General features: G+C 46.1%; 1 protein-coding gene across 3 annotated transcripts in view; it reads left to right on the forward strand.

Annotated features, from left to right (window-relative positions):
- Positions 1 to 708: 708 nt before the first annotated feature.
- The window catches only part of PLEKHM1 (pleckstrin homology and RUN domain containing M1), a 43552-nt gene continuing 17331 nt past the window's right edge, over positions 709 to 26929 (forward strand). The window contains exons 1-5 of one of the 3 annotated variants that reach the window (XM_024760670.1): positions 709 to 834; positions 3691 to 3938; positions 5706 to 6332; positions 14503 to 14908; positions 26159 to 26420. In XM_024760670.1, the coding sequence (XP_024616438.1) occupies positions 787 to 834; positions 3691 to 3938; positions 5706 to 6332; positions 14503 to 14908; positions 26159 to 26420 (1591 nt within the window). In that variant the 5' untranslated portion in view covers positions 709 to 786. Of the gene's footprint in view, positions 835 to 3553; positions 3939 to 5705; positions 6333 to 14502; positions 14909 to 26158; positions 26421 to 26929 lie in introns of all 3 variants that reach the window. The other 2 variants (XM_024760671.1, XM_024760669.1) reach the window with 2 other exon arrangements.

The raw sequence follows: 26929 nt of genomic DNA on the forward strand, positions 1-26929 counted from the left end.
GAGCCCAGGCCCTGAATGTGAATTGTGAGCCCCTGCTTCCTGGCCCCTGTGGGTTCTTGGCCCCTTCAGCTGCAGCATCCCCCCTTGCAGCCTCACATCTGTATCTCAGTTAGCCTTTTTTTTAAAAATAAATTTATTTATTTATTTATTTTTGTCTGTGTTTGGTCTTCATTGCTGCATGCGGGCTTTCTCTATTTGCAGCAGGCAGGGGCTACTCCTCATTGCGGTGTGCGGGCTTCTCATTGCTGTGGCTTCTCTTGTTGCAGAGCACGGGCTCTAGGCGCGTGGGCTTCAGTAGTTGTGGCACACGGGCTCAGTAGTTGTGGCTCACAGGCTCTAGAGCGCAGGCTCAGTAGTTGTGGCGCACGGGCTTAGTTGCTTCGCGGCATGTGGGATCTTCCCAGACCAGGGCTTGAACCCATGTACCCTGCATTGGCAGGCAGATTCTTAACCACTGCGCCACCAGGGAGGTCCCTAAATTAGCCTTTTATTCCCTGCTTTTTTGTGCCAGCATTTGGAGTGGCGTCAAGAGCCCTTTCTACCCACCCTTTGGGATAGACCCGCCCATGGCACACCCCATGAAATCTTGTTTCCTTCCTTGTTTCCATCCTTAAAATCCACTCTCAGTTTTTACTTTTGTATTGAAAGTCCTTGCAGTTGCAGGTTGAGTAAGATGGGGGTGGGGCGTGGAGAGGAGATCGTTTGGGCACAGTGATTGTTCATCCGGCCGTGTCTGTCCCTGTAGGTGTCATGTGATTCTTCTGGGGAGCTGCTGCTTGAGTGGAAATGCTCTCAGCGGTGGAGAATGGACTGGACCCCCGGGCTGCCATCCCGGTAGGCAACAAGGGAGAATCAAGGGTGGAGGAAGGGGTGCCTGGGACAGCCATTTCATTGTTTTTTCTCACTTTGAAATGCATTTGCACTGTTCAGAAAGAGAGGCCTGGAGTTGAGAAAAAGTTATAGCAGAAGCAGGCTCCGAGGAGATCCTGCCCTTTCTAGATCATCTTATTGGTGATAGAATGGAGATTTACAAAAAACAATGGAGATTGCATGTAGGTTACCTGAGGACCAAGGATTTCTCCAAAGAAGATATACAAATGACCAATAAGTACATAAAAAGACGCTCCACATCATTAGACATTAGACAACGGCAAATCAAAACCATAATGAGGAAAACAGAAGTAGAGTCACCACGGATGTAGAAAACAAACTCATGGTTACCGGGGACAAGGTGTGGGAGGGATAAATTGGGAGATTGGGACTGACGTATACACACTACTATATATAAAATAGATAACCAATAAGAACCTGCTGTATAGCACAGGGACTCCACTCAGTACTCTGTAATGGCCTGTATAGGAAGAGAATCTAAAAAAAAAAAAAGGTGGATATATGTCTATGTATAACTGATTCACTTTGCTGTACACCTGAAACTAACACAACATTGTACGGCAACTATACTCTAGTACAAATTTTTTTTAAAAAGTAAAATAAAATAGTAAGGAAAAAAAATCATAATGAGGGACTTACCCAGTGGTTCAGTGGTTAAGACTCCGTGCTTCCAGTGCGGGGAGGTAGGGGTTCAGCCCCTGGTTGGGGAACTAAGATCCCACATGCTGTGCGGCGTGGCCAGAAAAAAAAAAAAAACATAATGAGATACTTCTTCATATCCACTAGGATGACTGTAATCGAAATGGCAGACAATAATAAGTATTGGTGGGGTTGTGGAGAAGGTGGAACTCTCATACCTTCCTGGTGGGAGTGTAAAATGGTACAGCCATCGGGGAAAACAGTTTGATAGTTCCTCAAAAAGTGAAACATAGAGTTGCGTGTGACTCAGCAATTCCACTCCTAGGTATACACCCAAGAGAATTGAAAACATATATTTACACAAAAAACTATGAACATGAATGTTCATAGCAGTGTTGTAGCCAAAAAGTGGAAACAACCCAAATATCTATTAATCGATGAATGGCTAAATATAATGTGATATATCCATGCAATGGAATATTATTTGGCAATAAAAATGAATGAAGGACTGATATACGCTACAACACAGACAAACTTGAAAACGTGCTAAATGAAGTCAGACACAAAAGGCTGCATATCATATGATTCCATTTATAAGAAATGTCCAGAATAGGCAAATCCATAGAGACAGAAAGTAGATCAGTGGTTGCCAAGGGTTGGGGGAGAGGGGAATAGTGAGTGACTGCTAATAGGTACAGGGTTTCTTTTGGGGGTCATAAAAATGTTCTAAAATTAGATAGCAGAAATGGTTGCACAATTCTGTGAATGTACTAAAAACCACTGAGCTGTATATTTTAATGAGTGAATTTTATGATATGTAAATTATGTCTCATTAAAGCTGTTCTAAAAAAGGAACATTTAACTTTTCAAAGAACATTAACATTAATTGTGTTGGCTAAAATAAAAGTGAAACAGTGAAATATTTGTCCATAATCCTATCACCTAATAATTCAAACCAGTTTTTCTGCAATCCCTTCCAGTCCTTTTCCAAACCCTTAGGTAATTTTGACATATGTACTTATATTATGATAGAACAATCTTAACTATGTATTTTCAAAGGACTTTATGTATATTTTATAATTTATTCATTTAGCAAACATTTACTGAGTACATGTGCCAAGAACCAGGCCCATTGTTGAGGGCACAAGGATGAATAAAAAACTAGTCCTGGGCTTCCCTGGTGGCGCAGTGGTTGAGAGTCCGCCTGCTGATGCAGGGGACACGTGTTTGTGCCCTGGTCCGGGAGGATCCCACGTGCCGTGGAGCGGCTGGGCCCGTGAGCCATGGCCGCTGAGCCTGCGCATCCGGAGCCTGTGCTCCGCAACGGGAGAGGCCACAAGAGTGAGAGGCCCGTGTACCGCAAAAAAAAAACTAGTCCTACTTTCAAAGAGTAATAGCCCCAGCTGTAAATCACCAAGTATTATTTCTATTTAACAGATGAGAAAGTTGAGGCTCAGAGAGGTTAAGTGAAATATCTGAGGTGACCCAACTGGTGACTGACAGAGCTGAGACTAAACCCAGGCTCTGACTGCCAGGTCTAGGATCTTTCTTCATGTAAACTGTGCTCCTGTTTCTGGGTGTTTTTATTGTTCTAAAGCAACACTTTTTGACTCTTAACCTGTTGACTCTCAGTGGAATGTTGGTCATGTGATTAAGGTAGAAAGCCTCACCCCTGCCCTAAATGGATTACCCAAGCTCCCATAGCTGTAACTCTGATGGAGCCAGTATTTAAACACAAGGTTTATATGGCTGTCAGCTCACTGAAGTTTGGTTTAAAAAACAAACAGGGATTTCCCTGGCAGTCCAGTGGTTAGGACCCAGCGCTGTCACTGCCGTGGGCCGGGTTCAGTCCCTGGTCGGGGAACTAAGATCCCACAAGCCTCTCCGTGCGGCCAATAAATAAGTAAATAAAAAATAGAAAACAAAGAAATTTTTAAAACACACGTATCTTTGCAAAAACTAACACATCTTGGGGCGATTTTCCTTTTCTTCTCTCTGCTTTCTCTTTATTTTCTACTGTTAGCCTGTACTCGTTTTGCTACACAGATATGTAGATTTGTGCATGCATGTGGACCCATGTGTTTGGCCACAGGAAGAGTCACATTGCAGGGGTCGCCACAGGAGCCTCTAAAGGCCTGTGTTATGTCTGGCGCCACCCAGGTCATCAAGAAGAAGCTAGTGGGCTCCGTGAAGGCACTGCAGAAGCAGTACGTGTCCTTGGACACAGCAGTCACAAGTGAAGACGGAGATGCCAACAGCATGTGCAGCGCCCTGGAAGCCGTCTTCATCCACGGCCTGCACACCAAGCACATCCGAGCCGAGGCCGGAGGGAAAAGGAAGAAAAGTGCCCACCAGAAGCCTCTGCCTCAGCCTGTCTTCTGGCCCCTCCTGAAAGCTGTCACCCACAAGTGAGAGCTGCTGGGGGCGGCGGGGCGGGGGTTGGAGGCAGTTCACGTCGGGGAAGAGCTTCAGAGTGTGGGACGCTGGGCTCTTCCCTCCAGGCGTGCGGGAGAGACACAGAGAGCCCTGTGTCCCGGAGAGGAGTTGGTGGACCAAGCGGGGTGGGGGTGGGGGGATGTTAGACCAGGGCTCAGTGAGCCCCTCAGACCATGGCCTGGGGCAGCGTCGAGCCCCTGGGCTGGGCGCCCTAAGCAAGAGCAGGAGCCTTCTTTGTACCACCCTCTGGCAAATTCGGTAGTTGCAACAGAGGTTGTGCGGCCTGCAGAGCCTGAAATCTTTACTGTCTGGCGCTTTCCAGAAGTTTGCTGACCCTGCCTTAGGATGTTTGCACATCTGTGTGCTACATATCATACTTGTAACAAGGTAGGGTTTGTTTCTTTTTTTTTAAGAAGAGTGGCATCCAGCTAGAGCCTCTGAATGTGTGCTCTGAGACACTTGTCTTGCTGGCCCTGCCCTGAACCGCCTGGGCTTCGGAGCAGGCAGCTGACACTGTGCCTCTCGGGGCTATTAAATGCCACCTCCTGCCCGAAGGTGCCTTTGTCAGTCTCTAATCTTCCTTCCCGTGCTACTGCCGCTGCCCTATCTCAGGCTCTTACCTGACTCCTGGGTGGCAGTGCCTTTCTAATTGTCCCCCTTATCTCATTCTGTCTTTCCTTTGGTCAGTCAGCCAACATTTACTGAGCTTAAGCTGACCGGAGCTCCATCACTGGGTTCTGCAGAGTACGGTCTGCACTCCCGTGGAGGAGACGTGCACAGGGGATGGCGGTAGTCAGAGGAGGGGCATTTACATCAGACCGAGGCATTCAGGAGCTGAGTTTGGTACACGTGAGGTCGGGTTGGGTAGGAACACCCCACCCTGAAGTCTGCGTAGCTGCGAGCACGTCACTTTCCTGAGCAAAAACCTGTAGCCCACAGGCTCCCAAACGCCGGCCTGGGGTCTGCGTCACTTGGCTGGGGCCCCGGAACCTGTATCCTAACCTAGTTCCCCAGGTGATTCGGGTGCACAGCCAGGTGTGGGGAGCATCGCCCCGCTTTGCCGCCCCCGTTTGATACTCAAGGCCTGCATTACCTGGCTTTGCAACCCAATCACCCACTCTTCGTCCCTGTGCTGTAACTGGAGCGCTCCCCACTCCTGTTACAGTCTGTTGCTTTCCTACCCTTTATGCTTTTTTCTCCGTTAGTCCCTTGTGCCTCAAAGCTTCTCCATCCATCTTTGCCTCTTGTAGTCTCTCAAGGCCCAGCTCAGATACTACCCTCTTCTGTGGTGTTTTTCTTACTCCAACCCAGAGATGATTACCCAGCCCTCACCCCAGCTCTGCTAACAACAGGGCTCACCTCAATATGCCCTTGAAAGGCGGTTTCCTGGACCGAGGGTAGGGACCATGACTTTACCCTGGGTCTTCACAGCTCCAAGGACCTCAACCTAAAATTTAGGGGCTTAGCAGACATGTCCAGGATGAGCAGATGATGTCAGGGGCCGGACGGGTAGTTGTCATGAAAATGGCAACAATCCTTCATGACACTAAATGTAAAAAAGTTGGGGGTTTAGAGCTGAACCTTTCTAAATTCCCCTTTGAACACTGTTATCCAGGAGCTTTTCATGCCTATGTATATTTGTGGTCATTGTTACTGGCTCTTGCTAACCAGTGGATAAAATGACATGTCCATGATTTGGAGTTGTTTCTTGAAAACACGTGTGTTCTCCGCCTTCCCAGACACATCATCTCGGAATTGGAGCACCTGATCTTCGTGAGCACGGACGTGGGCCGCTGCCGGGCCTGGCTGCGGCTGGCCCTCAATGACGGCCTGATGGAGTGCTACCTGAAGCTGCTGCTGCAGGAGCAGTCCCGCCTGTGCGAGTACTACCAGCCCACGGCCCTGCTCCGTGATGCCGAGGAGGGCGAGTTCCTCCTGAGCTTCCTGCAGGGCCTGACGTCCCTGTCCTTCGAGCTCTCCTACAAGTCTGCCATCCTAAACGAGTGGACGCTCACCCCGCTGGCCCTCTCCGGGCTCTGCCCACTCTCGGAGCTCGACCCCCTCACTACCTCTGGAGCGGAACTACAGCGGAAGGAGTCTCTGGATTCCATCTCCCATTCCTCAGGCTCGGAGGACATCGAGGTCCAGCACTCGGGCCATAAGATCCGACGGAACAGGGGGCTCACGGCCTCCTCCCTCAGTCTGGACACGGCCAGTTCGTCCCAGCTCTCTTGCAGCCTCAACTCTGACAGCTGCCTGCTCCAAGAGAATGGCTCCAAGAGTCCAGACCGTTCCGAGGAGCCCATGTCCTGCGACTCAGACCTGGGGATGGCAAATGCTGATGATTCGGACCCGTCTCTGCAAGAGTGAGTACCCCTCCCCCGCCCCTTCCCTCTCTTTCTCCTTCCTTTTTCTCTTCCTCTTGCCCTCCCTCCCTTCCTGGGGCATGTGATTGCCTGTCACTGAGCACGGAACTCTGTTAGGGCATAAAGACAGATGAAGGGGGCAGGGACTCTCCCTCAGAGACTGGAATTGCTGGGAGCTGTACCTTCAGGTAGACTGGGGCCAGTGGGGAGAATGCATTTAGATGGGGCTCAGAGTTGGTTCCAGCCCCATCTCTGTCCTGGTGACCTGTAACAAGTTATTTAATCTCTGAGATTTAGTGTGAAATATTATTGTCGTCTTCATCTAGAGAGAAGGAAACTTATAGTTCAGAGCTCTATGTACAACTTCCCAAAAAGTGCAGTGAAGCACAGTGCATAAGGGTGATCTTCTGGGACCTCACAGAAGACCTTCTGGGGGACACAAAACCTGAGTGATGCCAGGACGGGGGTGGCAGACGAATGGGGACGAGCAAGTGTGTGGAGAAGGAGGACATGGAATGACGAACTGGACTGGAGAGGGGAGCCTGGCCAGAGCCTTCCTTCCTTCAGGCTTTTTAACATTAATTTTTGAATAGGTAATATATTTTTATAGTTTAAAAAAATCTAAAATATATACAGTGAGAAGTCTTTCCCACTGTATTTATGTAACCATAATTATTAATTTCTTGCATATTTTTCCAATTTCTAAATGCATCTATAACAAATATGAATGTACAAATTTTAAAATTTTCTTTTTTTTTTTTTTTTTTTGCGGTACGTGGACAGATTCTTTTCCCTTATAGGTTATTATCTTTCTTATTTCTTATTCCTTTCTTTCCACGAAAGCTAGTATAAATTATCCTATACCTTGTTTGGGAGATCTTTTCATATCAGAGCTTCTTTTTTTTTTTTTTTTTCCTGTTACAGATTTTTCCATTGTATGAATGTACCTTAGTTTATTGAATCAGCCCTGAGTTTAGTGGACATTGGAGTTCAGTATTTCTATAAATAACCTGTGTATGTGGTCCTTTAGGCCTACGCAAGCTATCTCTGTTCAGTAAATTCCCAGAAGCAAAATCGCTGAGCCAAGGAATAAATTAATTTGTAATTTTCACAGATATTGCCTATTTGCACTCCATCAGGGTTGTGCTTGTGTCCTCTCAGCCTTGTCAACAGAAGGTATCATCAAACTTTTGGAAATTTGCTCGTCTCATAGGTAAAAAATGGTAGCCGTCTCTGAAGCATTTCCTCTAGTAGGACCTGTGTTACATCAGCTGTGTTTAGGACCTTTCCACTCCTGCTGTTCCCCACCCTTCCCCCAACCTTGGTTCAGGTCTTTACAGGGCTCCCACCCGGTGTGGGAATCACACCAGGATTGGGTGTCATGGACTGGCCCTGGAGCAGATCTAGTTTCAAGCCCCGTTCCACCACGTACAAGCCCAGTTATGTCTCGTACATGGCTAACTCTTCTTGAGGTTCTGTTTCTTCATCTTTTTCTTTTTTTTTAATTTTTATTGGAGTAGAGTTGATTTACAATGTTGTTTCAGTTTCTGCTGTACAGCAAAGTGATTCAGTTATACATATTCTTATATCCACTCATTTTAGGTTCTTTTCCCATATAGGTCATTACAGAATATTGAGTAGAGTTCCCTGTGCTATACAGTAGGTCCTTATTAGTTACCTGTTTTATTGTTTCTTCATCTTTAAAATGGAAATTCCCTCATAGGGCTGTTTGAGAATCAAGTGAGATACCCATGAGTGAGATGCACACATAAGAATGTCTGGTAGGTCCCAGAAATGGCCTCCGAACATTGAGCACATCAGATAGAATTTTCACATGTCAAACGGAAAGATTAGATATAACGTGCTGGGAAGGAGCAGCCCCCGCCCCAGAGATGGCTGGGCCCATGGCGTGACTGAGGCTCAGTCACCTGTCTTAGCCCTTGGTTGTCTCTCCCTCCTCCCGCAGACCAGCCAGCCTTCTCTTTCTCATGTGCCTCGCCTTTATCTTTCATGAGTCTTGTGATTGGAAAATTCCAGCTTAAGGTCACTGAATCAGTGACCATCCACCCTGCATGGGAAGTATTGTCCTGGGTATTCCAGGGGAACTCAAGGGAAGAGGGTCAGGATGTACGGAAGCGGCAGACACCACACACACACACACACACACACACACACACACACACACACACACACAAAAGCACGCAGCCAGTGCCATCATTCTTAGAGCTGGGCTGGAAGTTTGTCTTGGAGCATTCACAGAGACCAGCATTTCTTAAAGTATATGTTTTAATGGTAAAGATTCTCACCAACACGTAAGAGTTTGCTTAAGTTGTTGTGCTACTTAAATGTATATAACTTAAAATTAGGCATAAACATGTTGTGCTTAAAACTCTTACAGCTATAGAGTCAAAACATCTATAAACTGGGAATTCCCTAGTGGTCCAGTGGTTAGGACTCTGCGCTTTCACTGCCAGGGCCCAGGTTCAATCCCTGCTCGGGGAACTAAGATCCCACAAGCCTCTCTGTGTGGCCAAAAAAAAAAGAGAAAAAATCTACAAATTAAACATGAAGCGCAAAACCCATAACATTCCAAATGAAACTTATTAATGTTTTGCAGAAGCCAAATTACAGTTTGCCTTGTGAAGAGAGGATCGACTGTCCCACACAGCTTCTTTTGTGTTCATTGGGTCTGAAATATAATTATATCCTGAATTATAATTATATCATGCATAGGTACAGTCTAGTGGTAAAAAGTGTGGACTCAGGAGCCAGACTGCCTGAGCCCTCCATCAACCAGCTTTGCCATCTCGGGCAAGTTACTCAACCTTTCTGACCTTGATGTCCTCATCTGTAAAATGGGAATAAGAATGCTTCAAAGGAATGCTGGGGAGATGAAATGAATTTAGATCTGTCAAATGCTTAGAGCAGTGTCTGACACAGCAGGCATGCTCACTGGGTGGTGGTGTTATTTTACTACTGTGTACCTGTGACATCCGTTCTCCTACTGCTTGCCCTCACATACACTGCTGCAAAACCTTGGTTAGTAATATTTGTCAGAGGTCATTGTCATGAGGCCTTCCCTTGGGGGAAATGATTCTTAGCATGTGCAGCCTACTTCTTTGCTTTTTTTTTTTGCAGTACGCGGGCCTCTCACTGTTGTGGCCTCTCCCGTTGCGGAGCACAGGCTCCGGACGCGCAGGCTCAGCGGCCATGGCTCACGGGCCCAGCTGCTCCGAGGCATGTGGGATCTTCCCGGACCGGGGCACGAACCCGTGTCCCCTGCATCGGCAGGCGGACTCTCAACCACTGCGCCACCAGGGAAGCCCTCTTTGCTTTTATTAGTGGCCCTTGACTGCCAAATAATACTGTGTATCACCAACACAATAGTCTGCATGTTCAGGAAAACCGCAGGCTCAGGATCACTTGTCAGGGGTACTTTATAAGGTGGCCATTCAGATTCTCCAGGCCATGCTTTTAATTTACTTCATACATAAGTATTTATAATACATATACTTTTTTCCCAGATTGTTCTCTAAATGAAAGCACAAAGTTTAAAATTTTTCGAATAGAGGACTTCCCTGGTAGTCCAGTGGTTAAGACTCTGCGCTTCCAATGCAGGGGGGGCCTGGGTTCAGTCCCTGGTTGGGGAACTAAGATCCTACATGCCGGGCGGTGCAGCCAAAAAAAAAAAACAAAAAAACAATTTTCGAATAGAAAGGTTTTGGGAAACATGGCCCTGAACCAGACCAAAGTGGAAGGACTGTAGTGGTTTCAGTTTCATTTCTTTTCCTTTTTCTTTTTCCCCCAGTTTCATTTCTATGTTTCATTTTCCTCAAAATTTTTAAAAATGTTCTTTCTTTTGCCTTTCCTTCAAAATCTCATCTTTAGCCCTTTTCTCCACTTGATGTACGTGTCTCTCTTATTCTCACTGAGTCCTTCACCAATTCTGGTGAAGCTCTGTGAGCTTCATTTCACCTTGACCTGGGTTTTTTGTTTTTTGGGGTTTTTTTGGCTGTGCCCTGCAGCTTGAAGGATCTTAGTTCCCTGACCAGGGATTGAACCCGTGCCCGCTTCAATGGAAGTGCAGAGTCCTAACCACTGGACTGCCAAGGAATTCCCCTTGATCTTGGTTTTTTTTTTTTTTTTTTTTTGCGGTATGCGGGCCTCTCATTGTTGTGGCCTCTCCCGTTGCAGAGCACAGGCTCCGGACGCGCAGGCTCAGCGTCCATGGCTCACGGGCCCAGCCGCTCCGTGGCATGTAGGATCTTCCCAGACCGGGGCACGAACCCGCGTCCCCTGCATTGGCAGGCGGACTCTCAACCACTGCGCCACCAGGGAAGCCCTGATCTTGGTTTTGATTTGACGGAAGCTCTAATTGATCACACAAGCTTCCTGCTGTTTGGTGACATTTCTCTAAGCATTAAGTCAGTCACTTATTCTAACACCCAGTCTACGCTTGCCATTAAAATCTTTCTTATAGGTTAGGATTCACTTCTAATTGGTAACTGTCTTGGTAATGCTAGTGAGTATTTCAATAAATCTGTTCCTTTCCTTACACGTCTATGTTTGTGTACACGGAGGCTAAGCAGTCTTATCAGTGATAATGAGGTTAACATTTATTGATCGCTTTGTGCCAGACACTGTGCTAAGCACTTTACCTGTATTATGTCATTTAATCTTTGTCACAGTCATAAAAGATGGGTGCTGATACCACATCCATTTTCCAGATAAGGGAATTAAGTCCATGAACATAATGTTCACATTGTGGGGCCCACAGCCGTGTGTTAAGCAAGGCCAGGTGGACTCGGGAGCCCCTGCTTTTAATCACTCAGCACACCACCTCCTGGGAGCCCATGAGGAGCCGGGACCTCACAGAGGACCTTGTAAAAAGTCTGACACCCTAGTTCATTTCAGAAGGGGGCCCCGTGGCTTGGACACATATAAGTGGTTAGCAAATGCCCCTCCTCCTCTGCCTGTGGAAACTACCCCTTTCTTTCCAGAACTCATCATTGCCTACTCGCTGCAAATTGCACTCTTGGATTTTTTGTGGGTCTGTTTTTAGAGTGTGGCTTTTAGAGCAAGAGCGAGTCCCCACCTGCGTCCCCGCCGTAACTATTCCACAAACACATTTACAGCTTTCTCTGAGAGGTCATCTGTTTGTTTATCAAGATATGATTCACATACCGCAACATTCACCATTGTAAAGGGTACTGTTCAGTGGTTTTCAGTATATTCACAAGGTCGTGAATTCAACGTCTACTGCTGTCTACTTCAAGAGCATTTTCATTATCCTGTAAGGAAGTCCCTTACCCATTAGCTATGAATTTACCTTTTCTGGACATTTAATATCAATCGAGTCATACAGTATGTGGCCTTTTGTGACTGCCTTCTTTCACTTAGTACAATGTTTTTCAAGATTCAACCACGTTATACAGCACATATCATGGGCAAATAATATTCCATTGTATGGATATATTACAATTTGTTTATTTATTCATTAATTAATGGACATTTTTTCCCACTTTTTGGCTATTATGAATAATGTTGCTGTGAGCATTCATTTACAAGTATTTTGTGTGGCCATATGTTTTGAATTCTTTTGGGTAAGTACCTAAGAGTAGAATTACTGAGTCCCATGATAACTCTATATTTAACTTTCTGAGCAGCTACCAAATGTTTTCCACAGGGGCTGCACCATTTCACATTTCCACTGACAATATATATGTGTTCCAATTCTCCACATCTTTGCCAGTACTTATTATTCTCTGTCTCTTTGTTGTTTTTTTTTTTCTTGTACGAGGGCCTCTCACTGTTGTGGCCTCTCCCGTTGCGGAGCACAGGCTCCGGACGCGTACGCTCAGCAGCCATGGCTCACGGGCCCAGCCGCTCCGCGGCATGTGGGATCTTCCCGGACCGGGGCATGAACCCACGTCCCCTGCATCAGCAGGCGGACTCTCAACCAGTGCACCACCAGGGAAGCCCTCTCTGTCTCTTTTATTATAGCCATCCTGTTGGGCATACAGTAGTATCTCGTTGTGGTTTTGATTTGTATTTCACTATTGTCTAATGATTCTGAGCACTTTTTCATGTCTTCATTGGCCATTTATATATCTTCTTTGGAGTAATGTCTATTCAAATCCTTTGCCTATTTTTTTTCCTTTGCCTATTTTTAATTTATTTTTTGAAAGCACTGTGCTTTTTTCTTTTTAAAAATATTTATTTTTGTTTGAATTTTATTTATTTTTTTATACAGCAGGTTCTTATTAGTTATCCATTTTATACATATCAGTGTATACATGTCAATCCCAATCTGCCAAATCATCCCACCACCCCACCACCACCACCACCACCACTTTCCCCCCTTGGTGTCTATACGTTTGTTCTCTACATCTGTGTCTCTATTTCTGCCCTGCAAACCAGTTCATCTGTACTATTTATTTATTTTTGGCTGCGTCTTAGTTGTGGCACATGGGCTCTTTGTTGCGGCCCACGGGTTTCTCTCTACTTGCAGCACGTGGGCTTAGTTGCCCTGTGCCATGTGGGATCTTAGTTCCCTGACCAGGGATCAAACCCGCGTCCCCTGCATTTTAAGGCAGATTCTTAACCACTGGACCAGCAGGGAAGTCCCATCCTTTGCCTGTTTTTAAATTGGGTTATTTATTGTTGAGTTGTAAGAGCTCTGTATATTCTGGGTACTAGACTCTTATCAGATATATGATAATATTTGCACATTTTATATGCAAATATTTTTATTATATTTTTTATTAGTCACTTATGCATTAGATGTCATATCTAAGAAACCATTGCCTGATCCAAAGATATGAAGCCTTACACCTCTTTCCTTCTAAGAGTTTTATAGTTTTAGCTCTTACCTTTAGGTCTTTGATCCGTTTGGGGTTAATTTTTTTATATGGTGTGAGATGAGTCCAACTTTATTCTTTTGCATGGAACTATTCACTTATCGCAGCACCATTTGTTGAAAGACTATTCTTTCCCCACTGAAATGTCTCAGTACCTCTGTTGAAAATCAGTTGCCCAGAAATGCATGGGTTGGTCACCTCTTCTTGTCTAAAATGTCTTAAAATGTTGTTTGGGGTTATGATGGTGTAAATAAGAGCAGAGCTCACCTAGAAGACAATCTGATGAAAACTTGAGTTCTAAAATCCTCTTTTCCGCAACCGCGTTAAGGGGAATTGATGTATCTTCTGCACCCAGTCTAAGCCATTAGGGCAGATACGTGCGATGGTGAGAGCTCTTGGCCTCCAGACAGCTTTCTTGCCACCAGAACCTGTATTTATTTGCCCATGATGTCCTCACTGGATTCATAAGCAGAGGTGGAGACAGCAAATAGGTTTACTTCAGAAACAGAACTTGGATTCTCGGAAGCCTCAGGAGAGGGAGGGAGAAGCAGCCACTAGCCAGCGCACATTCCAGAAGTCCCAGAACTCTGTGTGTGTGTGCGTGTGCGTGTGTGTGTGTACACAAAGGCAGTGACATTGGCTTCCCCGGCCCCAGACACACCACTGAGGGCCAGAAGGTGCCAGTCCCATCAGGAACACATCCCCATGTACACGGGCACACACACTGCACAGCTTGTATGCACTGTGCTCCAGCAGCAGCTTCTGGGGATTTGAGGCTTCTCTGGATCCACACCCAGCCCCTCACCCCGACCCTGCTGCCCAGTTACTGTTCCAGGAGCAAAGCGGGTCCTCACTTCACCCAAGCCCGTGTCCCAGGGAGCGGAGTCTTGGAGCCCAGCTCTGAGACATGCTGTTCACCGAGCCACTGCCGAGGTCGCCTTGGGGCAGGGACCGGCCACACAGCTGTTTGGCTGAGCCAGCTCTGCAGGCCCACCGCTAGCCTGTTCAGAGGGTGAAAGGCGGTCAGTTCCCATTCGCCTCTAGTCCTGTCCTCTGCTTTGTGGGCTTTGTCAGCTGAGATCCTGGGCCGCACAACTCACCTGCCTACCCAACCTGCCCAAGTCCCAGCCGGGGAGCAACTTTGGTGGGAGTGTCTGTGTGTATGAGCTGGGAGCACAGCGATGATTAAGGGGTTGGGGATTGTTTTGTTTTGTTTTTTGTTCAATCACAAAACAGCAGTTTTCCACTTAGCCTTGGGCATTCTAGCTGACAAGCCTGTCACACAGGTTTCTTTGTTTAAAAACTTCCAGGGTGTTGTCGGAATTCAGCAAAGCCCAGGTGAACTCTGTGCCAACCAACAGACTGAGCCACGAAGCGGAGGTTCCCACGCTGCAGGCCTTGCTCGCCCTCCACGGCCTGGACACCAGCACACCCCTGCGCCTTGAGGTACCTGCAGAGCCCCACCCCGCCCAAGCATCCCCTGGGACTCGAGATGGGGACCGCAAGCAGGAGCCGCTTTCCCAGGCACCTGGCGCCCTGGGCTGGCCACAGCCGGGCAGTGCCCAAGCTGTCCCTTTGGGGAGCACTTCAGGCCAGCAGCCTCCTAGTCCTGTGAGGGAGGCGACCAGAGCAGTCGGCCAAGGAAGTGGCCAGTGGAAGCCTCCGAAGGAGGACGGACCTCGGCTGAGCCTTGTGGTTCCCTTGCCCACCAGTCCGGTGAGTGGTACAAGCTGGGTTTTTTGGCGGGGTGTTGGTGAATGTCTCAGAGGCGGTGCGGAGTTTCTCCAGCTAGTGACCCCGAGTGGTCTCTGCTTTTTCCCCCTGAGCCTCTCGCCCTGCATGGTTTGGTATTAATAGCATTGTGGTGATGGAGCTCATGTTCCTTGGGGTGTGAGTGGTGGATGTGAGCCAGGCTGTGCGCCCATCTCTTCCCATGGGTGTCTCCTGTCATCTGCACATGGACCCTGTGGAGCAGGTAATTCTCACCCAACTGCAGACTCTCTTCTCTTAACCCCTGCCACTCAGGGGTTATGCCCTTATGCCTTAGGCGAGGCACTTCACCTCACTGAGCTTTGGTTTCCTCCTCAGTACTTGTTACTATTAAATTAACATTTTCATAAAGCAGCAGGCTTTGAAAATACTCATTTTGCAACACGAAGCAGATTTCGGGCTGCGCTGTCCACTTGGGCAGCCACTAGCCACGTGTGGCTCGTCCGAATTGAGATAAGCTGAGTAAGATACACACTGGATTCTGAGGACTTAGTAGGAAAAAAAGAATGTAGAATGTGTCATTCGTAATTTGATTATTGATCATGTTAAAATGAAAACATTTAAAATATGTATTTTAAATAAAATATATTATTAAAATTAATTTCACCTGTTTTTTTAAACTTTTTAAAATGTGGCCACTAGAACGTTTAAGGTGACCTATGTGGCTTGCATTGTATTTCTGTGGGACAGCACTGTTCTAGAATAAGCCAATCCAGTGTGTTGATGACCCGAGGAAGCCAGCTCTGGGACTGTCCTGGAGAGAGCCCCGAGGGTAGAGGCTGGAACTGTGAGCCCCGGGAAGCAGTAGTCAAGCTGTGAACCCAAGCTCTTGTGCCATTTCACATTTGTTCTTGGGTCATGAAAAGCAGAAGTAGGAATTGGAGTGCACGTGGACACAGACACATAAAACCCAGAGCTCATCCTAGCCGCTGTCTGGGGCTTGTGTTGGGGATATAACCTTGCTCTTTCAGTTCCATCCACACACATCCTTTGGCCTGTAGCTTTCAGATCCTATAACTCAGGATGGGCCAGCGCCATGAAATAGACTATAGAAGAGGCATATCCACTCTCTTTTTCTAACAGCTTTATTGGGATATAATTCACATACCATACAATTTACCTAATTAAAGTGTATAATTCCATTTGTTTTAGTATATTCACAGATTTGTACAACCATCATCACAGTCTAATTTTAAAACATTTTCATCTCCCATAAAAGAACCCCCCTACCCATTAGCAATCACTCCTGTCCCTTTCCCCTCCTACCTCACCCCGCTCAACCCCTGGTAACCACTAATCTCCTTTGTCTATAGATTTGCCTGTTCTGGACATTTTACATAAATGGAATCATGTAATATGTGACACTTGTGATTGGCTTCTTTCAGTTAGCAAAATGTTTCATCCATGTTGTGGCCTGTATCAGTACTTCATTCCTTCTCATTGCTGAGCAGTACCATTGTAGATTTCATTAGATGGATGTATCACATTTTATTTATCCATTAATAAGTTAATGAACATTGGCGTTTTTCCTACCTTTTGGCTATTATTTTTTTTTTTTTTTTTTTTTTTTTTTTTTTTAAGCACAGGCTCCGGACGTGCAGGCTCAGCGGCCATGGCTCACAGGCTCAACCGCTCCACGGCATGTGGGAATCCTCCCAGACCAGGGCACGAACCCGTGTCCCATGCATCGGCAGGTGGACTCTCAACCACTGCGCCACCAGGGAAGCCCTACCTTTTGGCTATTATGAATAACGCTACTATGAACATTCATGTATAATTTTTTGCTTGGACATATGTTTTTAACTTTTTTGGATTCATACCTTGAAGTAGAATTTTGGGCTCATATGGTAGCTATATATAACCTTTTGAGGAACTGCCAAGAGCAGCTGCCTTGTTTTATATTTCAACCAGCAGTGCATTCCTCTGCATCCTCACCAACAGTTCTTACTGTCTGTTTTTCTTGGTTTTGCTTTTATTATAGCCATCCTAGTAGGTGACAAGTGGTATCTCATTATGGTTTTGATTTGCATTTCCCTGATGACTAATGATACTGAGCATCTTTTCATCTAAATGCTTATTGCCATTTGTGTGTTTTCTTTGGAGAAATGTCCATTCAAAACATCTGCCCATTCTTTTTTTTGTTTTAACAGATTACAGTTGTCACAGACTGTTTTTTTTTTATATTTATTTATTTGGTTGTGCTGGGTCTTAGTTGTGGCATGCGAACTCTTAGTTGCGGCGTGCATGTGGGATCTAGTTCTCCCACCAGGGATCAAACCCGGGCCCCCTGCACTGGGAGCGTGGAGTCTTATCCACTGCACCACCAGGGAAGTCCCTGCCCATTCTTAAATTGGGTTATTTAGTAAATTGAGTTATAGTTCTTTATATATTCTGGACACTAGACCCTTATTAGATAAATGATTTGCCGATTTTTCTCCCATTCTGTGGGTTGTCTTTTCACTTTCTTGATTATATCATTTGAAGCATAAAAGTTTTAAATTTTGCTGTTGTCTGTCTTTTCTTTCGTCACTTGTGCTTTTGGTGTCATACCTAAGTACTCATTTCCTAGTCCAAGGTCGTGAAGATTTACTCCCATGTGTTCTAAAAATTTTAGAGTTTCATCTCTTACATTTAAATCTATGATCTAACTTCATTTTTTTGCATGTGGTTATACAGCTGTATGAGCACCATTTGTTGAAAAGACTATTATTTCCCCATTGAATTGTCCCACTTCTCCCCTTTAAAATTTTTTGAGGAATGGTGTATTTAAAGTACCCAGAGCCTCAGTGTACACCTCAGTGAATAATTATATATAATACACACTCTGTAACCACCATCCAGATCAAGAGTCAGGACATTTCCAGCCACCAGAAGCTTCCCTCATGCCTTCTGCCACTCACTGCCCTGCTCCAGAGGAAACCAGCATTCTCACTTCTAGTCCATAAAGTTTGTCCTGCTGTTGAACTTCATATAGATGGAATCATACAGTATGTACTCTTCCACTTGTTTCGCTGAACACTATGTCTGTGAGATTCATCTGTACCTGTAGCCTGAAGCTCTAGTTTGCTCTTTTCCATCGTTCTGTAGTCTTCCACTGTAAGAATATATCACAACATCGTTATCCATTCTCCCATTAACAGACGTTTGGGTTGTTTTCAGGTTTGGGCTATTATGAAGAAAGCAGCTGTGAGCATTCTTGTACTTGCCTTTCAGTGAACCTGTGTACTCATTTCTGGGTGTACATCTAAGAGTGGAATTGCTAGGTCACTGGGTAGGCATATGTTTAGCTCTAATAGATACTGCCAAACGGTTTTCTAAAGTGCTTGTGCTAACTTATACTCAACAGTAGCAATATATGAGCATTTTCATTGCTATTTATCATAGTCGATGGTATTATCAATCTTTTACATTTTGGCCACTCTAGTAGGTGTGTAGTGGTATCTCACCGTGGTTTTAATTTGCATTTCGCTGATGACTAATGATATTGATACCTTTTCATTTGCTTTGTGGAAGCATCCTTTAAAGTCATTGTCTCATTCTTTTTTTTTTTTTTTAACATCTTTATTGGAGTATAATTGCTTTACAGTGGTGTGTTAGTTTCTGCTTTATAACAAAGTGAATCAGCTATACATATACATATATCCCCATATCTCCTCCCTCTTGCATCTCCCTCCCACCCTCCCTATCCCACCCCTCTAGGTGGTCACAAAGCACTGAGCTGATCTCCCTGTGCTATGTGGCTGCTTCCCACAAGCTATCTGTTTTACATTTGGTAGTATTTATAAGTCCATGACACTCTCTCACTTCATCCCAGCTTACCCTTTCCCCTCCCCGTGTCCTCAAGTCCATTCTCTACGTCTGCATCTTTGTTCCTGTCCTGCCCCTAGATTCTTCAGAACCACTTTTTTTTTAAGATTCCATATATACGTGTTAGCATACAGTGTTTGTTTTTCTCTTTCTGACTTACTTCACTCTGTATGACAGACTCTAGGTCCATCCACCCCACTACAATTGTCTCATTCTTAAATTGAGTGTATGTGTTTTCCTTATTGATTTGTAGGGGCTCTTTATATACTGTGGATGTGTCTTTTACTGGAGAAAAATATATGTTTATAGCAAATATCTTCTTACAGTCTGTGGCTGGCCTTTTAAGTCTCTTAATGGTATCTTTTGTTGAACAAAAGTTTTTAATTTTTAAAAATTATTTATTTATTTATTTACTTTGGCTACGCCGGGTCTTAATTGCGGCACGTGGGGTCTTCATTGTGGCATGTGGGGTTTTTAGTTGCAGCATGTGGACTTTTTAGTTGTGGCATGCATGCAGGATCTAGTTCCCCAACCAGGGATCAAACCCAGGCCCCCTGCATTGGGAGCTCGAAGTCTTACCCACTGGACCACGAGGGAAGTCCCAGAAGTTCTTAATTTTAATGAACTTCAATTTATCAGTCTTTTTGTTTTGGATCAATGTGTTTTGTGTCTATTTTTAAAATCTGTGTCTACCCCAAGGCTATGAAGGCTGTGGAAATCCCTGTATTTTCTTCTAGAAGCTTTCATATTTTACCTTTTACAATTAGGTTTATGGTTCATCTGGGATTAGTTTTTGTATATGGTGTGAGGTAGGTGTTTTCCAAATGAATATCTGATTGACTTAGTACCATTTATCGAGTATGACTGTGTAAATCATGGAACTGTGTAAGTGTGGGTCAGACTCTCAGTTTTTGCTCTCTTTTTTGGAGGGGGCCGGGCCTTGCAGCCTAGGGGATCTTAGTTCCCCGACCAGGGATTGAACCCGGGCCACCGTAGTGAAAGCGCCGAGTCGTAACCACTGGACCACCAGGGAGTTCCCCAGTTTTTGCTGTCTTGAAGGTGGCTTTAGGCCCAGAATGTCACAAGACCCTGAAGGTTGTGACTATAAAATCAGCAGCACACACCGAAGGTTGAAGAGAAAGGCTCTGAAGCCCCCACTCGAGCTAGAGAAAAGGGATGTCCCTTGTGGACAGTGGCTCTGGGCTGCAACAGGGCTCCCCAGCATGGCCTTGACTGTGGTGAGTTCACTGCTGTCGAGGGTGTGGCTTCTGCTTTGCTGGCTCCGACATCCTATCTTGCCAGGGTCCTAGAGCTGATGGACAGAACAGCTTACCTCGTCAACAAAGTTCCTCCTCTGCTCATTTGACGGTCCCCACCACCTCCACCCCCGCACTGCCTCCGTGCACCTCCTTCCAGAGCCCGCTCCTTCCAGCCCCAGCTTTTACATTTGCTGTTCCCTCTGCCTGGACCCTTTCCCAACTCACTGCTTTTCCTCACTGTCGTTTCAGCCTTCCCTGACCACCCTGTTTCAAAAGCACCATCCCCAATGACTGTCTTTCCCATTTACCTGCTTCATTTTATGACACTCATCACTAGGTTAGATTCTGTTATTGCTTTCATTGTCTACGTGTTTATTTCCTGTATTTCTGTCCAGGATATTAGCTCCATGATACAAAAGACCACGTTTGTTCACTTGTTTTTTTTAATATTTATTTTATTTACTTATTTGGTTGCACCGGGTCTTAGTTGTGGCCGGCGGGCTCCTTAGTTGTGGCTTGCCAGATCCTTAGTTGTGGCATGCAAACTCTTAGTTGCGGCATGCATGTGGGATCTAGTTCCCCGACCAGGGATCGAACCCCGGGGCCCCTACATTGGGAGCGTGGAGTCTTAACCACTGCGCCACCAGGGAAGTCCCACGTTCACTTCTATATTGTCAGTTCTGAGCGCTGTACCTGGGAAAGCATAGGTATCAGTGAATAGTTCTCAAATTGTTCAGAGACTCCCGAGATGCCAGCTTGTAAGTTTACACTGAGAAATGCTCCACCAGGTGCGTGGGGCGGGCAGGTTGGTCTGACCAGGTCACCCTCCACCTCCTGGCCGGCATCAGGGGAGTCTGGTTGCTGCAGGGTTGCTTGGGGACCGTGGAATCGAAGCACCGGGTGGCGAGTTCAGCGTGAGAACCTCAGATGCTTGCCCCTCCCAGAGTCTGTCTCTAGAGGGGAGCTGTGGGTCCGTCCATTCCCTTCTCAGGAGATAGTCACTGTGCTGCCCCTGCGATTCTCATCTTTCTATGTGTCTGTCATTTAGTCACTGCTATTTATCTGACACTTTATTGGGGGGAGGGAGTCACTATCGAGTTTTATAATCCCGAGAGCCATTCAGTCTTTCTTTAAAAATTTGTTTTTAATTAATTTAATTAAAAGCCCCAGCTATGGGCCAAGCACTATACTTGGTACAGCGATGGAACAGGACAAAGGCTCTGCTCCTTGGGGACAGACACTATGTTAGACAAATAACTATCTGTACCATAACTACACTGGTGACAAGTGCTGGGAAGGACGGGAGTGGGGAAACTAGGGTGACTCTGTGGCATCCGGAAGGTCGTGAGTTGGTTTCTCAGTTTAACTCCCAGAGGACAGTCCGAATTCTAAGACTTGGCCCTAATCACTGCCCTCATGGACCACTGGCCTCTGGCATGTGGTCCCCTCCCCTAGGAGGGGGAACAGGCAGTCCCTTGGCCTGACATAATGAGGACAGACTGAACAAAAGGGATTTTTTGAAAGTGGTCCAGAGACCTGACGTCTCACTCCTCTGCCAGACCCCTCTCTGGGATTTAGCTGTTGTACACAGTGTCCTGGTCCCTGTAGTAACTCCAAGTGGCATTCTTCTGTCTTGGGTCCTGGTGGCAGGTGCTGCTCTGGCTTAGATCCTTGGTCATTGGTGATTTCCCCCCACTGTTAAAGGGGCAGGGAACGGGCCAGATATGGGGCCTTGAATGAGCAGGAGGCAGGTTTAGTGGGGGAGGGGAAACAGTGGTGTGCTGCCCTCTCCCCCGCTCTGTGTAATAACTGGGGGTCCTGGAGGGGGGCACAGCTGCAGAGCTTAGTCCAGGCCCATGTGCAGAAGCTCCAAGAACCCAGTATTCCTGCTATTTTTCTCTATTGCTTAAGAGAACAAAAGGTTTTCCCTAGAGTATCACTTCCTGGTGGCCGGCCTGGGGCCACTGGACCAGGTGTGAACATCTCCAAGGAGAGAGAGGCCCTCACCATCTCAAAATCCACATCTGTCTCCTGCCTTGTTTCCTCACCCCATCTGTGTTACTTTATGTTAAAGATAGTTGGATAGTCAAGGTGTATCCCCTCATCTTTTATAGCTCTGTGCCCGGCACAAAGAAGGATGACCATTCCAAACAGCTTTGTAGGTGCTAGGATGGGGGTGAACACAGAATGCCATGGGAGCCCAGAAGGGGTCCCAAACCCAGCTGGGGGTGGGTGAGTAAGGACAGCTTCCAGGAGAAGGCGATGGATGACCCCTGAGCTGAGCCTCAAGGGAGAGTAGTCTCTCCCATTAGGGCCATTATCCGGGGCTGCAGCGTTGCAGGGCTTCCCAGGTGTGTGTGCCAGGCTCCAGGAGGCTGCCTGGACAGCCATGTGATTGCTCCTCCAGCCCATTTTCCCTGGGGAGTTCCCCTGGGTCATGATGACTTAGACAGGCTTTGTTCAGAATCCTGAGTTGTAAATAGTCCCTAGCAGTCACCCCGATTGACACGTTGTCCTGTCACTGGCAGAAGGAAGCACCTGCCGACCTGAGGGTTTGGGGAGGAAGCTCTGGAGGCCCAGCTCTGTGAGCCGCATTGGCAGCATCTGAATGGATTAAACTGTCCAAACCAATGCTTCCGGGCATTCTGGGTAGCTCCAAGCCCTGCTCCCCCATTCCCTGTCTGCGGGAGCAGGGAGGGCAGTCTTAATTTAGGGGGTGGAAATAGCAACATCAGGATGAGGTCGGTGGCACTTAACAGAACAGCTGGGCTGTCCCACCCCTCAGGTGACTCATTTCCTCTGTGTAGACAGCCACTTAGGCACCCAGCCAGCTTCCTCACCTCTGCTCTTCCACACTTAGGCACGGAAAGGCAGGGAGCACTTGAAATAGTGAAGAAAAGGAGACAGAGTCCATTCCTACAAGCCTCCTGACCCCAGAGCCACCCACTTTCCTCAGCCAGTGAGCAACTTCAGACTCGGAGAGATAGCAACAGAAGGGAAGGGCTAGGGCCTGGCTGCCTGGAGCCGAGGGGCCTGTTCAGAAGTGGGGAGCAGAGGCAGAGGGAGCTAGTGAGGTCTCTGGGTCCTGCTCACCCATGCCTCCCTCATCTCAAACCCTACAAGCAGTGCTGAAAAACTCTACATCCCTTCAACAAATGGTGCTGGGACAACTGGATATCCACATGCAAAAGAATAAAGGTGGATCCCTTCCTCACGCCCTACACAAAAATTAACTCAGGACTTCCCTGGTGGCGCAATGGTTAAGAATCCGCCTGCCAATGCTAGGGACATGGATTTGAGCCCTGGTCCAGGAAGATTCCACATGCCGCGGAGCAACTAAGCCTGTGCGCCACAACTACTGAGCCTGCACTCTAGAGCCCGCGAGCCACAACTACTGAGCCTGCGTGCCACAACTACTGAAGCCCACACGCCTAGAGCCCGTGCTCCGCAGCAAGAGAAGAAGCCCGCGCACCACAACAAAGAGTAACCCCCACTCCTCGCGACTGGAGAACGCCCGTGCACAGCGATGAAGACCCAACGCAGCCAAAACTTAATTAATTAATTAATTAATTTAAAAAACCAATTAGCTCAAAATTGATTGTAGACCTAAACGTAAGAGCTAAAACTGTAAGCCTCTTTGCAGAAGACGTAGGAGTAAGTCTTTGTAACCTTGGCTTAGGCAATGGTTTCTTAAGTGCAATACCAAAAGCACAGAGACAAAAGGAAAAATAGATAAATTGGACTTCATCAAAATTTAAAAATTATGTGCCTTAAAGGGCAACATCAAGAAAGTAAAAAGACAGCTCACAGACTTGGAGAAGTTATTTGCAAATCGTGTATCTGACAAGGGCCTAGTGTCCAGAATATAAAAAAAAAACATTGTAAATTGTGTTTGTTTCCTGGGGCTTCTATAACAAAAGACCATAAAATGGATGGCTTGAAACTACAGAAACGTATTACGGTCGTTCCCCTTTATCTGAGTGGATACGTTCCAAGACCCCCAGTGGATGCCTGAAACCATGGATAGTACCTAGCCCTATATATAGTGTATTTTTTCCTATACATATGTACCAATGATAAAGTTTAATTTATAAATTAGGCACAGTAAAAGATTAACAACAAATAATAAAATAGAACAAGTATAACAGTATACTGTTATAAAAGTTATGTGAATGTGGCCTGCCCCCCCCCAAAAAAATATCTTATTGTACAAATGTAATGCCTTTAAGCACTTATCACATGCTGTGGCCATAACTTTTGCAGTTTGAGGTGTGACAGCAAAGCTGGCACAAATTTCCTTTTCCTTCTTCACAGTCTCACAGAAGATTCATTCTTACCGTAGATCTCAGCAACCTCAGAATATAATTTCTTTCTTTCCTTATTAAGTTGAGAACTTTCACCTTTTCACTTAAAGAAAGCACTTTACGGCTTGTCTGGCAGATCCGAATTGCCAGCATCACTAGTCTTGTGCTTTGGGGTCATTCTTAAGTAAAGTAAGGGTTCCGTGAACACAAGCACCGTGATACCATGACAGGAGATCTGATAACCAAGAGGGCTACTAAATAAGTGACAAATGAGTGAGATACACTGGACAAAGGGATGATTCACGGCCCGGGCGGGATGGAGAAGGATGGTGCAAGACTTCATCACACTACTCAGAATGCACGCAGTGTGAAACTTGCGAATTGTTTATTTCTGGAATTTTCCACGTAATATTTTTGGACCACAGTTGACTGTGGGTAACTGAAACCGCAGAAAGTGAGACCACAGATAAAGGGGAACTACTGTATCTGATATTCTGAAGGCTAGAAGTCCAAATCCAGATGGAGGCAGGATTGGTTCCTTCTGGAGATTCTGAAGCACAATTTGTTCCACGCCTTTCTCTTAACGTGTAGTGTCTCCAGCAATCTTGGGCATTCCCTGGCTTGTAGACGCATCACTCCAGGCCCTCCCTCCGTCATCACATGGTGGCCTCCCTCTGTGTCTCTGTCTTCACGTGGTGTTCTCTCTCTGTGTGTCTTTTCTCCTCTTATAAGGACATCAGTCACGCTGGATGAAGGGCCCACCCTACCAGTATGACCTCATCTTAACTAACTGCGTTTGCAGCAACCCTGTTTTCACATTCTGTCACCTAACGTCACATTCTGAGGTACTGAGGGTTAGGATTTCAACATATCTTTTTTTGGGGGTGGAGCACAGTTCAACCCATAACACAAGAACAAAAGGACAAATAAACCAATTTAAAAATGGGTAAAGGATTTGAATAGACTTTTCTCCAAAGAAAATATACAAATGACCAATAAGCACATGGAAAGATGCTCAGTGTCATTAGGTGTTAGAGAAATGCAAATCAAAACCATAAGATTGCATTTCTTATTACAGCCATATGGGATGGCTATAATCAAAAATACAGATAATAACAAATGATGGAGAGGTGGTGGAGAAATTGGAACCCTCATATGTTGCTGGTGGGAATGTAAAATGGTGCAGCCACTTAGGAAAACAGTTTGGAAATTCTTCAGAAGTTCAAGATAGTTATCATATGACCCATCAGTTACACTCCTAGGTATGTATCAAGGGAATAGAAGACGAGTATCCACAGAAAAACCTGTATGTCAAGGTTCCCTGCAGCATTATTCATAATTACCAAAAAGTGGAAACAACCCAAACGTCCATCAGCTGATGAGTGGATATGCAAAATGTGGTACATCCATACGTTGGAATACTATTTGGTAATAAAAAGGGATGAAGTACTGATACATGCCACACCATAGATCAACCCTGAAAACATTATGCTAAGGAAAAGCCAGTTTCAAAAGACCGCATGTTATAAAATTTCGTTTATGCGTGTCCAAAGTGGCCAAATCTCTGGAAACAGAAAGTATGTTCTTGGTTGCCTAGAACTGGGGGGGTTGAGCGGAAACAGGGAGTGACTGCTGCTGAGGACGAGGTTTCCTTATGAAGCAGTGAAAATGTTCTAAACGCAGGTTGTAGTGATGTTTGCACAACTCCGTGAAGACACGGAAACTGTTGGATTACATGCTTTCAGTGCATTGATTTTATGGTATGTGAATCATGTCTCAATAAAGATGTTTTTAAAAGCAACCTGTCTTTACTTATTTCCCAATAGAAAAGCACGAGCTGGATCTCAGAAGATGACTTCTACCGGCCTCCCCGGGAACAGCCCGCAGAGAGTCCTTCCCATGATTCCGTGGCTTTTCCCAGAGGGACTCCAGAGCCGAGGCCTGGTCTCCTCACGCAAGGACCAAGAAGAAGCTGTTCCATGGAGGCCTTAGACAAAGCTTGTGTGCCTTCCCTAGGAAGCAGGAGAAGCAAGGCCGCCCCGACGCCGGAGCATAAGAACTTCAGGGTGGTTCATCGCAGGCAGATGGGTAAGCGACTCTGCAGGCTTCTGGGCGCTGCACTGCATGCGGGCAGTGCCTTTCAGAAAGCAGTTCAAAAGTCCCCTTTTCCGTTACCAACTGGGCGGTGTCTTCTCCCAAGAAAAACCACATCCCAAAATGTAATAAGGAGCACCCTTGCTGAGTAATTCAGAAAGGCATTTCAGGAAGAGTACTATATTTTCTCATAAAATCTTTTATTTATTTATTTATTCATTCATTCATTCATTTATGGCTGCATTGGTTCTTCATTGCTGCGTGCGGGCTTCTCATTGCGGTGGCTTCTCTTGTTGCGGAGCATGGACTTTAGGCGCATGGGCTTCAGTAGTTGTGGCTGGCAGGCTCTAGAACGCAGGCTCAGTAGTTGTGGCACACGGGCTTAGTTGCTTCGCAGCATGTGAGATCTTCTTGGACCAGGGCTCGAACCCGTGTCCCCTGCATTAGCAGGCAGATTCTTAACCACTTCACCACCAGGGAAGCCCTATTTATTTATTTACTCA

Source organism: Neophocaena asiaeorientalis, unplaced genomic scaffold (assembly GCF_003031525.2).
Source record: "Neophocaena asiaeorientalis asiaeorientalis breed wild unplaced genomic scaffold, Neophocaena_asiaeorientalis_V1.1 scaffold30, whole genome shotgun sequence".
NCBI lineage: Eukaryota > Metazoa > Chordata > Mammalia > Artiodactyla > Phocoenidae > Neophocaena > Neophocaena asiaeorientalis.